This window comes from Oncorhynchus masou, chromosome 27 (assembly GCF_036934945.1).
Source record: "Oncorhynchus masou masou isolate Uvic2021 chromosome 27, UVic_Omas_1.1, whole genome shotgun sequence".
NCBI classification, from domain to species: Eukaryota; Metazoa; Chordata; class Actinopteri; order Salmoniformes; family Salmonidae; genus Oncorhynchus; species Oncorhynchus masou.
In genome coordinates, this window is record NC_088238.1 from 23,538,736 (window position 1) to 23,550,662 (window position 11,927).

General features: G+C 47.8%; 1 protein-coding gene across 4 annotated transcripts in view; it reads left to right on the top strand.

Moving 5' to 3' along the window:
* LOC135515825 (vezatin-like) overlaps window positions 1-10,763 on the top strand; it is a 16,280-nt gene extending 5,517 nt beyond the window's left edge. For 2 of the 4 annotated variants that reach the window (XM_064939587.1, XM_064939586.1), the window contains exons 3-12: window positions 415-504; window positions 626-810; window positions 961-1,245; window positions 1,763-1,920; window positions 2,133-2,281; window positions 6,137-6,486; window positions 7,159-7,352; window positions 7,773-7,873; window positions 7,984-8,191; window positions 8,300-10,763. In XM_064939587.1, coding sequence (XP_064795659.1) covers window positions 415-504; window positions 626-810; window positions 961-1,245; window positions 1,763-1,920; window positions 2,133-2,281; window positions 6,137-6,486; window positions 7,159-7,352; window positions 7,773-7,873; window positions 7,984-8,191; window positions 8,300-8,856 — 2,277 coding nt within the window. In that variant the 3' untranslated portion in view covers window positions 8,857-10,763. The remainder of the gene's footprint in view (window positions 1-414; window positions 505-625; window positions 811-960; window positions 1,246-1,762; window positions 1,921-2,132; window positions 2,282-6,136; window positions 6,487-7,158; window positions 7,353-7,772; window positions 7,874-7,983; window positions 8,192-8,299) is intronic. The other 2 variants (XM_064939589.1, XM_064939588.1) reach the window with 1 other exon arrangement.
* The last annotated feature ends 1,164 nt before the right edge of the window (window positions 10,764-11,927 follow it).

Genomic DNA, 11,927 nt, shown 5'->3' on the forward strand with positions numbered 1-11,927 from the left:
TGAATCTCCTATTGGAACCTGGCAGACTATCAACTAGGGGGAATGGAGGGTGTTTGTGTGTGTTGGGGGGGTTCTCACACACACACACAATCAGTCACTCATTGTTGGTGTTTCAAAGAGCCTGTTTCCTGGGATATGCCCTGGAATTAAGAAAATGTTTCTTAGGAATGTGTGTGTGTGTGTGTGTGTGTGTGTGTGTGTGTGTGTGTGTGTGTGTGTATGAGCATTATTTGTAGTTGATGGCCAGAGCTCATTCCCCAGTTTGCTCTCACAGATGTAGTAGGCTGTGTCGTCTGCTGTTCGTATGAAGGATGTGTGACTTATTCATTTGCAAAATTATGCCTGGTTGATTACTCTGTTCCCCTTATTAGCTCCTGTCTCTTCCAGACCTGACCCATCCTCTGTTATTGGCAGGGAGGACGTCTATGGAGATTGGCTGATGCCTTGTGGAGGCGGAGCCCGTTCCACCAGGCTGCCTCTGCCCATAGGCTGGAGCAGCAGCTGGTAAGGGTCACCATGGGACTAACCATAGAACTTCAAGTGACTTCATCCCAAAGACACATGTTCTTATATTCGTTCTCTCTGTGTCCAATCCCTCTTTCTTTCTCTCTCTCCCTCCCTATAGGACTGTGTGTTTGGCCAGTACGCGGTGCAGTGTATCCTGGACCAGGATGTGTTGCTCCAGGAGGATGTGGAGCTGATCGAGCTGTTAGACCCCAGCCTGCTCACCCTGGGCGCCTCGCCCTCCGGCTCACCCAGACGAGACAACTCCCTGCCCTGCCCGCATCTCCTCGCCTCTCCTTCGCAGTGGTACGCCCCAAACACAGATCCTAACATAGTCACAAACACACACACACACATAAATATCTACATGTTCACACAGCAGACACTAACATTCCATCTCTTTCTGTCTTGGTTTTCTTTCTTTCTCTCTTTTTCTCTCTTTCTCTTCTCTCTCAGGGATGTAGCAGTGCTGGTGGGCCTGGCTGCAGTGTTACTATGCCTGTCCTCTCTCTCTGCCGGGGCCTGGTCTCTGGCTGTTATCCCGTGGTGTGCTGCAGTCATGGGCTGGGTGGGGCTGCGAGGGGCGGGGCTGTGGAGACAGGGGAGGATGCAGAGAGCAGCACACGCCCAGGCCTCCGAGCTGCAGACCATGGTGCTGAACAGTAAGGCTCTGACCAGCCTGGCCCGCAAGTCCCTGAGACTACTACAGGAGACAGAGGTCATCTCTCGAGGGTTCACCCTGTAAGTGGACCATTTGATCTACTATCTATCTACTTCATCCATAGTGGTAGTGTGCATCCTCATCTTCCTACTCGTGTTGTAAGTGTGCATGCTAACCCTGCTGTGAGTTACGTACTCTGTCCTTAACGTTACTGTCCACTTTCACACACTAGCACTTTTATCTACCCAACTATAAGGTCAGCACTTAGGCTAGTACCTATTATTATCTTAGTTTATCATTACCTGAAGGGCCCACTTTTTACCTTTCCCTGCCCGTTCCACAGCCCGTTCCTCCCCACCCTACTCTCTGTTTCACTGTTCAGTCTCTGTAGTATTGTCGGTAGGACAGCATTGTCACTGTATTCGTCTTTGTTTGTTTTGTGATAGCATTTTGTCATAACCGTGTCGTATGTTGTTAGCCTGTCCTGTTGTCTCAGTCATAAACGTGTTATTAGCATGTTGTTAGCATGTCGTGTTGCGTGTGCTTACCTGCCTTTCTGGGACGTCTGCACAGTTGTATCACATTTCACTTGTCAAGTCTGCTCGACAGGGTGAGTGCGGCCAGCTCCTTTAGTAGGGCGGGGCTGGGGGCAGGGCCACGGGGGCAGCAGTTGATTGGCCTGCGGAAGGCGGTGTATCGTGCCCTCCGCTCGGCCTTCAGAGCCTCCCGCCGAGCCACGTGCCACATGCTCAAAGCATATCCTTCACACACACATTCAAAGAGGGGGGGTATTGCCAGACTCAACTTATGCAGGAATTAAACAATGCAAGCACTAAATATTGATTTCTATCTGTAACCTCTTTGATGTTACACTTGAGTGAATGTGTGTTAGAGGATATATTCTTGGCAGGTCATTTAGTACATGAGTGTCAATCTGTGAGCTGATGGGCTCCTTAACTAGTACCCACGTACCCCCTGAACTCTGAGATCGACAATGTGACCAACTACGTGTCTGCGGTGCCTCTGAAGGAGCTGGGGATGGGCCTGGGGACAGAGCACCTGACTGATGAGGAGGCACAGGAGCTCACCGATGACTACAGCCTCCCTGCCCTCAAGGTAAGACGGACGGACGGACGGACGAGATTGGGTTAGATTTGGGATAGAGAACTTGCTTTTATATAGATAGCGAGTCCGACAAGAAGGATATCCTGCTTTCACTGGAACAGGCCCAGATCCACGCCTTTGCGTGAAGAAAAGGGGACGCAGATCGGGGATCCTTCTGAGAAGCCGGAGGCGAGTGAGTAAACTCCCAATGCCTTCCTTCCATTCTCCTTGCTAACGTGCAATCGTTAGAAAATAAAATTGATGACCTATTATTAAGATTATCCTACCGGGACATTAAAAACTGTAACATCCTATGTTTCACGGAGACAAGGCTGAACGAAGAAACAGACCATATAGAGCTGGTGTGATTTTCCATGCACCGGCAGAAAAGAGACGCTACCCCTGGTAAGACGAAGGGTGGGGGTGTGAGTCTTTTTGTTAGTAACAGCTGGTGTGCGATGTCTTATATTAAAGAAGTCAAGGTATTGCTGACCTGAGGTAGAGTACCTTATGATCAGTTGTCGACCACACTATCTACCAAGAGTTCCCATCTGTATTATTTGTATCCGTCTATTTACCACCACAAAGTGAAGCTGGCACTAGGACCGCACTCAACCAACTCTATAAGGCCATAAGCAAAGAAGAATATGCTCACCCAGAAGTGGCGCTCCTAGTGGCTTGGGACTTTAATGCAGGCAAACTTAAATCATTTTTACCAAATTTTTACCAGCATGTCACATGTGCAACCAGGGGGGGAAAAAATCCTAGCCCACCTTTACTCCATACACAGAGATGCATACAAAGCTCTCTCCCGCCCTCCATTTGGCAAATCAGACCACAATTCTCTCTTCCTGATTCCTGCTTACAAGCAAAAACTAAAGCAGGAAGTACCAGTGACTCGCTTAATACGGAACTGGTCAGATGACGCGGATGCTACACTACAGGCAGTGTTGCCAACTAAGTGACTCTGTCGCTATATTTTGCGAGTATTCAGACCCCTCTAGCGACACATTTTTAAAAAATCGACTAGCGACAAATTTGGCAACTTTTTCTGTTGTTATTGGAGACTTTTGGAGACTGACGTGAAAGCACGTATTGTTCTTACTCTTCTCAATGAGCAGCGGGAGCTGCCGTGGGCCTCACCCCCTTCCCAAAGCACTCACAGGCGGCCCATTCCTCGCTTAGCAGGCCCTCCCAGCTGCAGTCAGAGCAGATGTTCACCCCTCCGCGTCCAGACTGCAAATGAATCGCGCATGCGGGGAGCCGCCGCTGGCTGATCCCGCCCTGGCTTACATTCAGGGCGGGATGTAAATGTAAAATGTTTTTTTGTCTAAAATAAATCACTGCATTTGACTCACACAGCGTCAGTCACATACTCACCTTGTCCACTGTGTGTGTGTGCCTGTGTGACATAAGCTAAACATCTAGCTGGCTAGCTCATCATGTCTCAGTCTAAACTGTACACTCAAAAATACAGAAAGGAGTGGGAATTGAACCCTGAATTTAAAGGCTGGTTGAAGCTGTTTATTTCTGTTTACTTTGCACATTTTTCAACTGCAAATCCACCATTCCAGAGTTTTACTTGCTATATTGTATTTTTTTCGCCACCATGGCCTTTTTTTGCCTTTACCTCCCTTTTCTCAGCTCATTTGCTCACATTGTATATAGACATATTTTTCTACTGTATTATTGACTCTACATTTGTTTTACTCCATGTGTAACTCTGTTGTTGTATGTGTCAAACTGATTTGCTTTATCTTTTAGCCAGGTCGCAATTGTAAATGAAAACTTGTTCTCAACTTGCCTACCTGGTTAAATAATGGTGAAATAATAAAATAGAATATTGGAGATGATACATGGGCACACTGCCTGTATTGTAAGGCTGATTTCTACGCCAAACTTAGTGATGTTAAAAAAACACATGACAACTCAAAAACATACTCAAAAGCCTTATAACAGTTCCACCCAGAACAAGCTGCCATTTATGGTTTAAAAAATTCACTCTGCAAAAAAGGCTGAGGCCACCATGGCATTAGCTATCGCTGAACACTGTTCCATGCTGGCATGTGATCACATTGGAGAAGCATGTTGAGCTGCTTTCTCAATCTCCACTGCTCCTACCCACATCAAAATGCACAGGACAAAGTGCACAGAAATGATTAATGGTGTTCTAGCACCATACTTTCTGAAAAAGTTGGTCGCAGATGTGGGTGACCATCGTTTCAGCCTCCTCCTCGATGAGTCCACGGATGTAAGGGTTTCTATGTAGCTGGGGGTTGTGGTAAGGTACTTAAGTGACACCAAGCAGACAATTGTATCAACATTTCTGAGGCTTGTTGAGTTGGAGGGAGGAGATGCCAAATCTATAGCCCTGTGCTGTTGTGGCTTTCCTCCAAGTGTTGTCTTAAAGAGAAACTCCTGGGGACAGGGACTGACAATGCCTCTTATGACGGGGATTAACAATGGGGTCCATAAAGTGCTGAAGGAAGAGTATGGCCTCAAATATCTGGTTCTTATTCGCTGTGTGTGCCACTCTCTGCAGCTTGCTCATTTGTAGTTCTAAACATATTTAGGGTGTTTTTTTACTCACTTTTTTGTCTCTCCCATGACGTTATTCCTCTCTCCTACAGCGTCCATCACAATTACATGGCTAATTATGCAAATTAGTTGATGATTTAGCTTTAGCTACTTTTAGGACAGCCAATGGCTATTTTCCTTACTGAGGAGTTGGCAACACTGACTACAGGACTGTTTTGCTAGCACAGACAATGGCATTAAGGACTACACCACCTCAGTCATTGGCTGCATCAATAAGTGCATCGACGACGTCGTCCCCACGGTGACTATACGTACATATCCCAACCAGAAGCCATGGATTACAGGCAACATACGCATCGAACTAAAGGCTAGAGCTGCCACTTTCAAGGAGCGGGAGACTAATCTGGACACTTATAAGAAATCCCGCTATGCCCTCAGACGAACCATCAAACAAGCAAACCGTCAATACAGGATTAAGATTGAATCCTACTACACTGGCTCTGACACCCGTCGGATGTGACAGGGCTTGAAAACTATTACCGAATACAAAGGAAAACCCAGACGCGAGCTGCCCAGTGATGCGAGCTAAATGCATTTTTATGCTCGCTTCGAGGCAAGCAACACTGAAGCATGCACGAGAGCACCAGCTGTTCTGGATAACTGTGTGATAACACTCTCTGTAGCCGATGTGAACAAAACCTTTTAAACAGGTCAACATTCACAAAGCCGCTAGGCCAGACGGATTACCCGGACGTGTACTCAAAGCATGCACGGACCAACTGTCAAGTGTCTTCACTGACATTTTCAACCTCTGAGTCTGCAGTACCTACATGTTTCAAGCAGACCACCATAGTCCCTGTGCCCAAGGAAGCAAAGGTAACCTGCCTAAATGATTACAGCCCCGTGGCACTCACATCAGTAGCCATGAAGTGCTTTGAAAGGCTGGTCATGGCTCACATCAACAGCATCCTCCCGGACACCCTAGACCCACTCCAATTCGCATACAGATCCACAGAGGTCGCTTCTTTGGGCACAGGGACTATGGTGGTACTGGTACCCCCAGTATAAAGCCTCGTTATTCTTATTGTGTTTTTATTATTACTTTTTTATTTTAGCCTACTTGGTCAATATTTTCTTCTTCTTAAACTGCACTGTTGGTTAGGGGCTTGTAAGTAAGCATTGTTGTTTTCGGCGCTTGTGGCAAATAAAGTTTGAGAAAGATACAAGGAAGAGATCATTTAGACGCAGGTCGATAGGTGAAATGAGGGACATTGTCAGAGTGAGGGTGTTAGCTACTCTGTTTGTCACTGTGGGCTTGCCGTCCTCCAGGTGCTGTTCCAGTTGTGGGTGGGGCAGAGCTCAGAATGTTTCCGCCGATTGGCCCTGCTGCTGTCACCACCACGACTGGAGGAGCCCAGGGAAGACTGGGTTAAAGGTGAAACCCCTCCTCCGCCCATACACCGCTCTGTTGCCACGGTGACACAGCCTCTCCACGGTGCCCTGGCCGGTTGCCTGGGCGACATGCAGCGTAGCTACGAGTTCCACCGGTACTTTGAGACGCAGCGCCAGACGCAGGGCTCGGACAGGGTGGGGCGCGCTCAGCAGAAATGCAGAGAGCTCAACGCACTGCACACGTCTGTACGCAGCCTGCAGCTGCATCTCAGGGCCCTGCTCAACGAGTGAGTCAAACCTAACCCCTTACTCAACCCTCACCCTCCTAACCCTAACACCTGTTACTCCATGCCCTCCTCACCCCTCAGTCTAAAGGCGTCAGTATGCTTCAGTTCGGCTGGCGTGAAACGAACGAGAGTGCTCGCGTACTCCCTTAAAGAACCTTCACTTGAAAAACGGGGGAAAATCGGCAATAGTATTGTTTGTCCATTTTGGATGCCGTAGCCAGTATACACTTCCTCAAAATAGTCTGAATTAATGTAAGATAACTCAATAAATGTGTCATTAATTTTGACGTTTTTGCAGAGGAGATCTTAGTCACACAATTTTACATCTATCTAAGATGTTTGGTGCAGTATTTCTCAATGAAAAAATGTCCATGAAAACGAGTTGTCTCTCATTGAATGACAACAAACTTCATTGAAGAATCCCCATTGTTGACCAATCTCTGGCGAAGGGACGTAATACCGACTTCGGCTTGCATTGAGAAAAGATGTTGTGTGCTGAAGTCCAAAACCAACTAAAGCGTCACAAAATGTAGTCCTAATATATATGCACGAACTCGTCCGAACTGTTTCGGCTGGAAAGCATGCGGACGCCTTTAGCCCCCTTTCCTTACCCCATCCTCTCCTCACCCCTCCTCCCCAAACTCTCATCTCACCTCCTCTTCCCCCCACTAGGATGATTATCCTGGAGGATGACCTGGAGAAGCTGATGGTGACGAAGGAGGCGGTGGAGGTGACTGTGGAGGGCTACCAGGACCTCCAGGAGCGTCTCGGACACCTTCAGCCCCACATGCAGGCCAGCGCCGGATGCTGGGAGGACACCGTGGGCCAAGTGGAGCGCATGCTGAGGAGAGCTAACACCTGCCCAGGTGAAGAACACACACTACCTTTATTAGGCTTAGGTAGTTAGCGCAGCTGACCAGTTGAGAGCTGACAGGCCCTGATATTGGGTCTGAATACTGCACCCCCCCCCCCCTTCCCCGGGTTTCCATGGAAACAGTAGAAGGGTTATTTTTAGTCAGTACTTCCTCCCCCCCGCCCAGCCTAGAGACTATTCAGAGTCAGTGAGGAAGTGGCTCCTGCAAATATAGGATTAGAACCAGACCTCGCAGGGAAGGGAGGGAGGGAACAATGGCCTAGTTTCACCACAGACTCTTTCAGCACATTTTAGAGGTCTACTCTTTGGGAGCAGGGAGCAAGTTGTGTATACACACACTCCATTTGAGAGTGTGTGTGTACACATACCTGTATGTGTGTGTAATACATCCTATCAATCCTTTCTCTTTCAGGAACTCCTGATGGTCCAGAGCAGTGTCTCCCTCCTGTGCCATGCACACCTCCCCCAACCTACACCCTCATCCTGGACAGGGACCCCGTGCCTGAGGAGCAGGTACTGAACCTCACCACTCACTGTGGATCTACACACACACACACACACTCAACTAGGTGCCATTAGTGTCTTTATGTGTAATGGGTCTTTCCTGCCCTCTGATTGGCCAGGAGCTGGAAGCGTACGTGTCAGACTCAGAGGATGGGAACGGGTGGGCGGGGTCGGTGGTTGACATGCTGTCTCCCGAGGAACGAGAGCGCCAGCGGCGGGAGAGGGAGGAGTCTCGGCGCGTCCTATCGGAGCTCAAAGCCGTGCTGGGCCAGCGGGCGTCCGAGGGCGAGAGGAGGAAGTGGAAACAGCTGCTCTTCAACGACCAAGGTCTCGCTCCGCTTACCTATAATGCACCTCTCAGCCTCTGCCACTCCTTCAGTTCTCTTTCTCTCATTTCATGTGATCATTTAATGATGTGTTTCTTTTGTCTCCTAGCGGCGGTGATGCCTATCGTTTCCGCGGAAACTTCTATAGAATATCGGATGCCCTCCGACCCATTGGACGCTCTGACCCTTGTGGGCGTAGCCAATCCAGGTGTCGCCGAGGGAAACCACCTATCGGAAAGGCTGAACGACGAGGAGGAAGACTGGATCAGGGACGAACGCCCCCTCACAGAGGCAGAGGAAAAAGCACTTACAGAGTTCTGCTGTGGTGAGGCGGAGGAAAAGGGGGAGGAGGGTGAAGGTTGGGCTTCTGTCCCAGACGGGACGGGCAAGGCGCTCTACCAATACGACGGGCTGCCTGACGAGGGGGCGGGACTGAATGGGCCCGACCTATTGCAGCCCCGGGTCCCCACCATCACGGTGATGGACAGGCTGACGGAACTACACGGCTCGGCGGCGCTCAGCTTTAATTCCGCCCTCGCCGCCCAGGTGGCAGCACGTTCATATACCTTCGCCAACATGGAGGAGCAGACGTTTGGAGACAGCGGAGAAGAGGATGAGGGAGAGAAGCGTTCGCTGCCTGATGGACAGACATGTGAGAAGGACTAGAGTCTAAACCTTCCTGCTTTACGGAGCTTTGAACAGAATAGTTATGGACAGACAGGCTCCTGTATTTATGTCTGACACCACTCCTGGGTTATTTATTGCGGCTGTCCGTTTCCTTGGCTCCATGGGCCTCTGTCATGTCTTCATCGTTGTGTGTGAGTGTGTGTGCATGATTGGGTGAGTCAGAAAGCATTGTGTGTATGCGATGTCTGACTTGTTTGTGAGTTTTAAGAAGAGCACTACACCACTTTATGTTCCACTCCTCCACCCATGCGTCCCTCCTTTACCCACAATCCCCCTGTGGCCGCTCTCCTGTGCTACTCAGGTACCAGAACCACAAGACAAACTCTGACCTCACCGTCACAAGGTCTCCAGTTTAACCCTAAGGATCCCCTGTAGCTATTGGAGGCAGAGAGACTTGGTTATAGCATCCATGATATTTTCTCTAACTATTGACCAGTACCTTTCCGTGGTATGTTCACGTTGCTCTAACAGTTTAGCATATTGATGTCTGAGTCAAAAAGCCTGATTTAGCTAAATGATTATTATAATTTTTACCACATCACTCCCTATATGACTCCTGTATTGACAGGCAGAGTCTGATGTGTGGTTGCTCTATTGAATGTGTGCACGGCAGCCCAGGGCAGAATGCTCAGGTACTGAATCACTGACTGAGGGCTGAATGTAAGATGTTTCTATATATATATACACACACACACACACACACACAGATGTTACTGCACACACACACAACATGCTGTAAAAGGAGAAGGAGAGGTACATTTCAAAGAGAGCAGGGCAAAGCTATTTTTATTATTACGGTTTTATTTCTGGTCTGCCTCTCTGAGTCTGCATTTCTACGCACTCCCCGCCTCACAAGGAATGGCCCTATAAATGCAAAGATGTGTTGGCTAAAACACCTGTCACTCAACCTACAGCAACCAATGAGCAGACGGAGACTTCAGAGAGAAGGGTGGACATAGTTGACCTTGTTAAATGGACTAGCCTACCAGATTTGGAAATATTTTAACATGTTATGTTTTTCTTTGAGAGATGAATATGGTCAGGCAGTGGGTTGCTGTGAAATGAAATTCATCCCCATCCAATAATGAACCAAACACATTCACAGTGCTTATTTCCCCAATGGTCTCGTCAAGTGCTCATCTGATGAGGGGATGATAACTGGGTGATTATTGAGGTAAAGTGTTGTACTACCTCGTGCCACCCCTACTGCACCTACTATGAAATCTGTTCCGCGGGTGTCTGTAACTCCCTATCTACTACATGTATCTCTGATCTGAATGGTCTGCTGTGTCAGAATGTTTTGGTTCTGTCTTGTGTACATCTGTAAATGTTTCCATGAAGATTGTACCACTGCATCTGGAGCGGCAGGTAGCCTAGTGGTTAGCGCGTTGGGCCAGTAACCGAAAGGTTGTTGGATAGCATCCCCGAGCTGACAAGGTTCAAATCTGTCGATCTGCCCCTGAACAAGGCAGTTTGCCTACCGAGGAACAGTGGATTGTCATTGTAAGTAAGAATTTGTTCTTAACTGACTTGCCTAGTTAAATAAAGGTTACATTAAAAGAAATATATATAAAAAATCTCTCTCCCCTGTCTCAGCATCTGTGTTTCCATAAAGCTCACTAGAATGTGATTCAACTCCATTGATTTGGGACAGTTATTACAGAGTGTCCTGGAATGCTACTATCATTGATTACAATTAATTAGAGTGATGATGATGATCGAAGGACAGCATGTGCTTATTGACTGCACAGATGATTCCGCTTGTGTGTCTGACCCCCCACCGTGTCTGCCTTGTCTTGCCTTCCGGCCCTCTCCCATATGTCCCCTTCCTGAAGTGAGTTCTGTCCCTCCTGCATTTCAATTGTAAAATAAAATGCTATTCTGGAGCTGACTGTCTTTTTGTCTCTCTCTTTTTAGATTGGTCTCTCTTTCTCTCAGCTGCCTGAGACTGACTCTACTCCCAGGGGGAAGGGGGTTAGGAGGGGAGTGGTAGGGGGTGAGGGTCAGCGTAGTGTGAGGGTTACCTGATCTTTTGTGGAGTCTCACATTTGCCTGACCTAGAACAGCTGGTGATCCCTGTAAGACCCTGACCCCAGCCTGCAGACACACACATCTCTATCACACATTTAAATGCATTTAGCTGTTGTAAATAGTCCCAGGTTAACTTCCTATACAATTAGTGTGTGTCTGTGAAATTGAAACCTCAAGGATCTGTCTTGAGGTATACCAAACAGCCCCTCTATAGCTTTATTATGTGTGTCCCTGTGGGTGTGTGTGCCCCAGTATCAGCCACCCTGTGAAACACAAACCCAATCAGTCCATGCTAGACATGCTACTAGAGAACAGAAAGAGAGAGGGCTGTCTGACATACCTAATGAGGTTTCCCCTGGTGTGGAAGTACATGAGGTATTATTGGGGGCAGAGCAAAAATGTCCATCTTCACACTGCAAAAGCCACATTTAGACTGAACAGAGCAGCAGTGTGTGTCTCCAACAACCCAGCTGTCCAATCATTTTAGAATTATGTACTTCCATCCCTCTCTCCCCAAAGAACCACCAGGCAAGGCCTCTTGTCTTTATTGAATTAGCCTCAGCATTCTTAAACAACCAGCAGGCATCATGTCAATATGCTGAACTGGCTTCCTCTCCTAATGTCCAGAGACTTCAAATTAATGGTGAAACTAAATGGTGGAAGCCTACTGCTTGGAATTTGCTGCTTCCTCATCTGGCTTTCCCAGTTCTCCCAGATCAGGGAAGGAGCCTAGGGCATGGAGTTGACTATTCTTGAGAGAATTTGGAAGCTGGTAGCAATAGAGTTCTTGTTGTGTGGTGATTGACGATTATTAAATTGCTCCTGCTGCTGGAATAAGTGTATGGAAATATATTGTCCTTTCTCCAAATCCCTTGTCACCTAGTATTAATGCATGCTGCCATCTAGCGGCCAATATTTTTCTTAGTCGTAATAATAAAAATAAAGGTTATTAAGATGTATAGTACTACAACATACATTTACATGTTGTTAATACACATTAACCAGGTTTGTTGAATCCG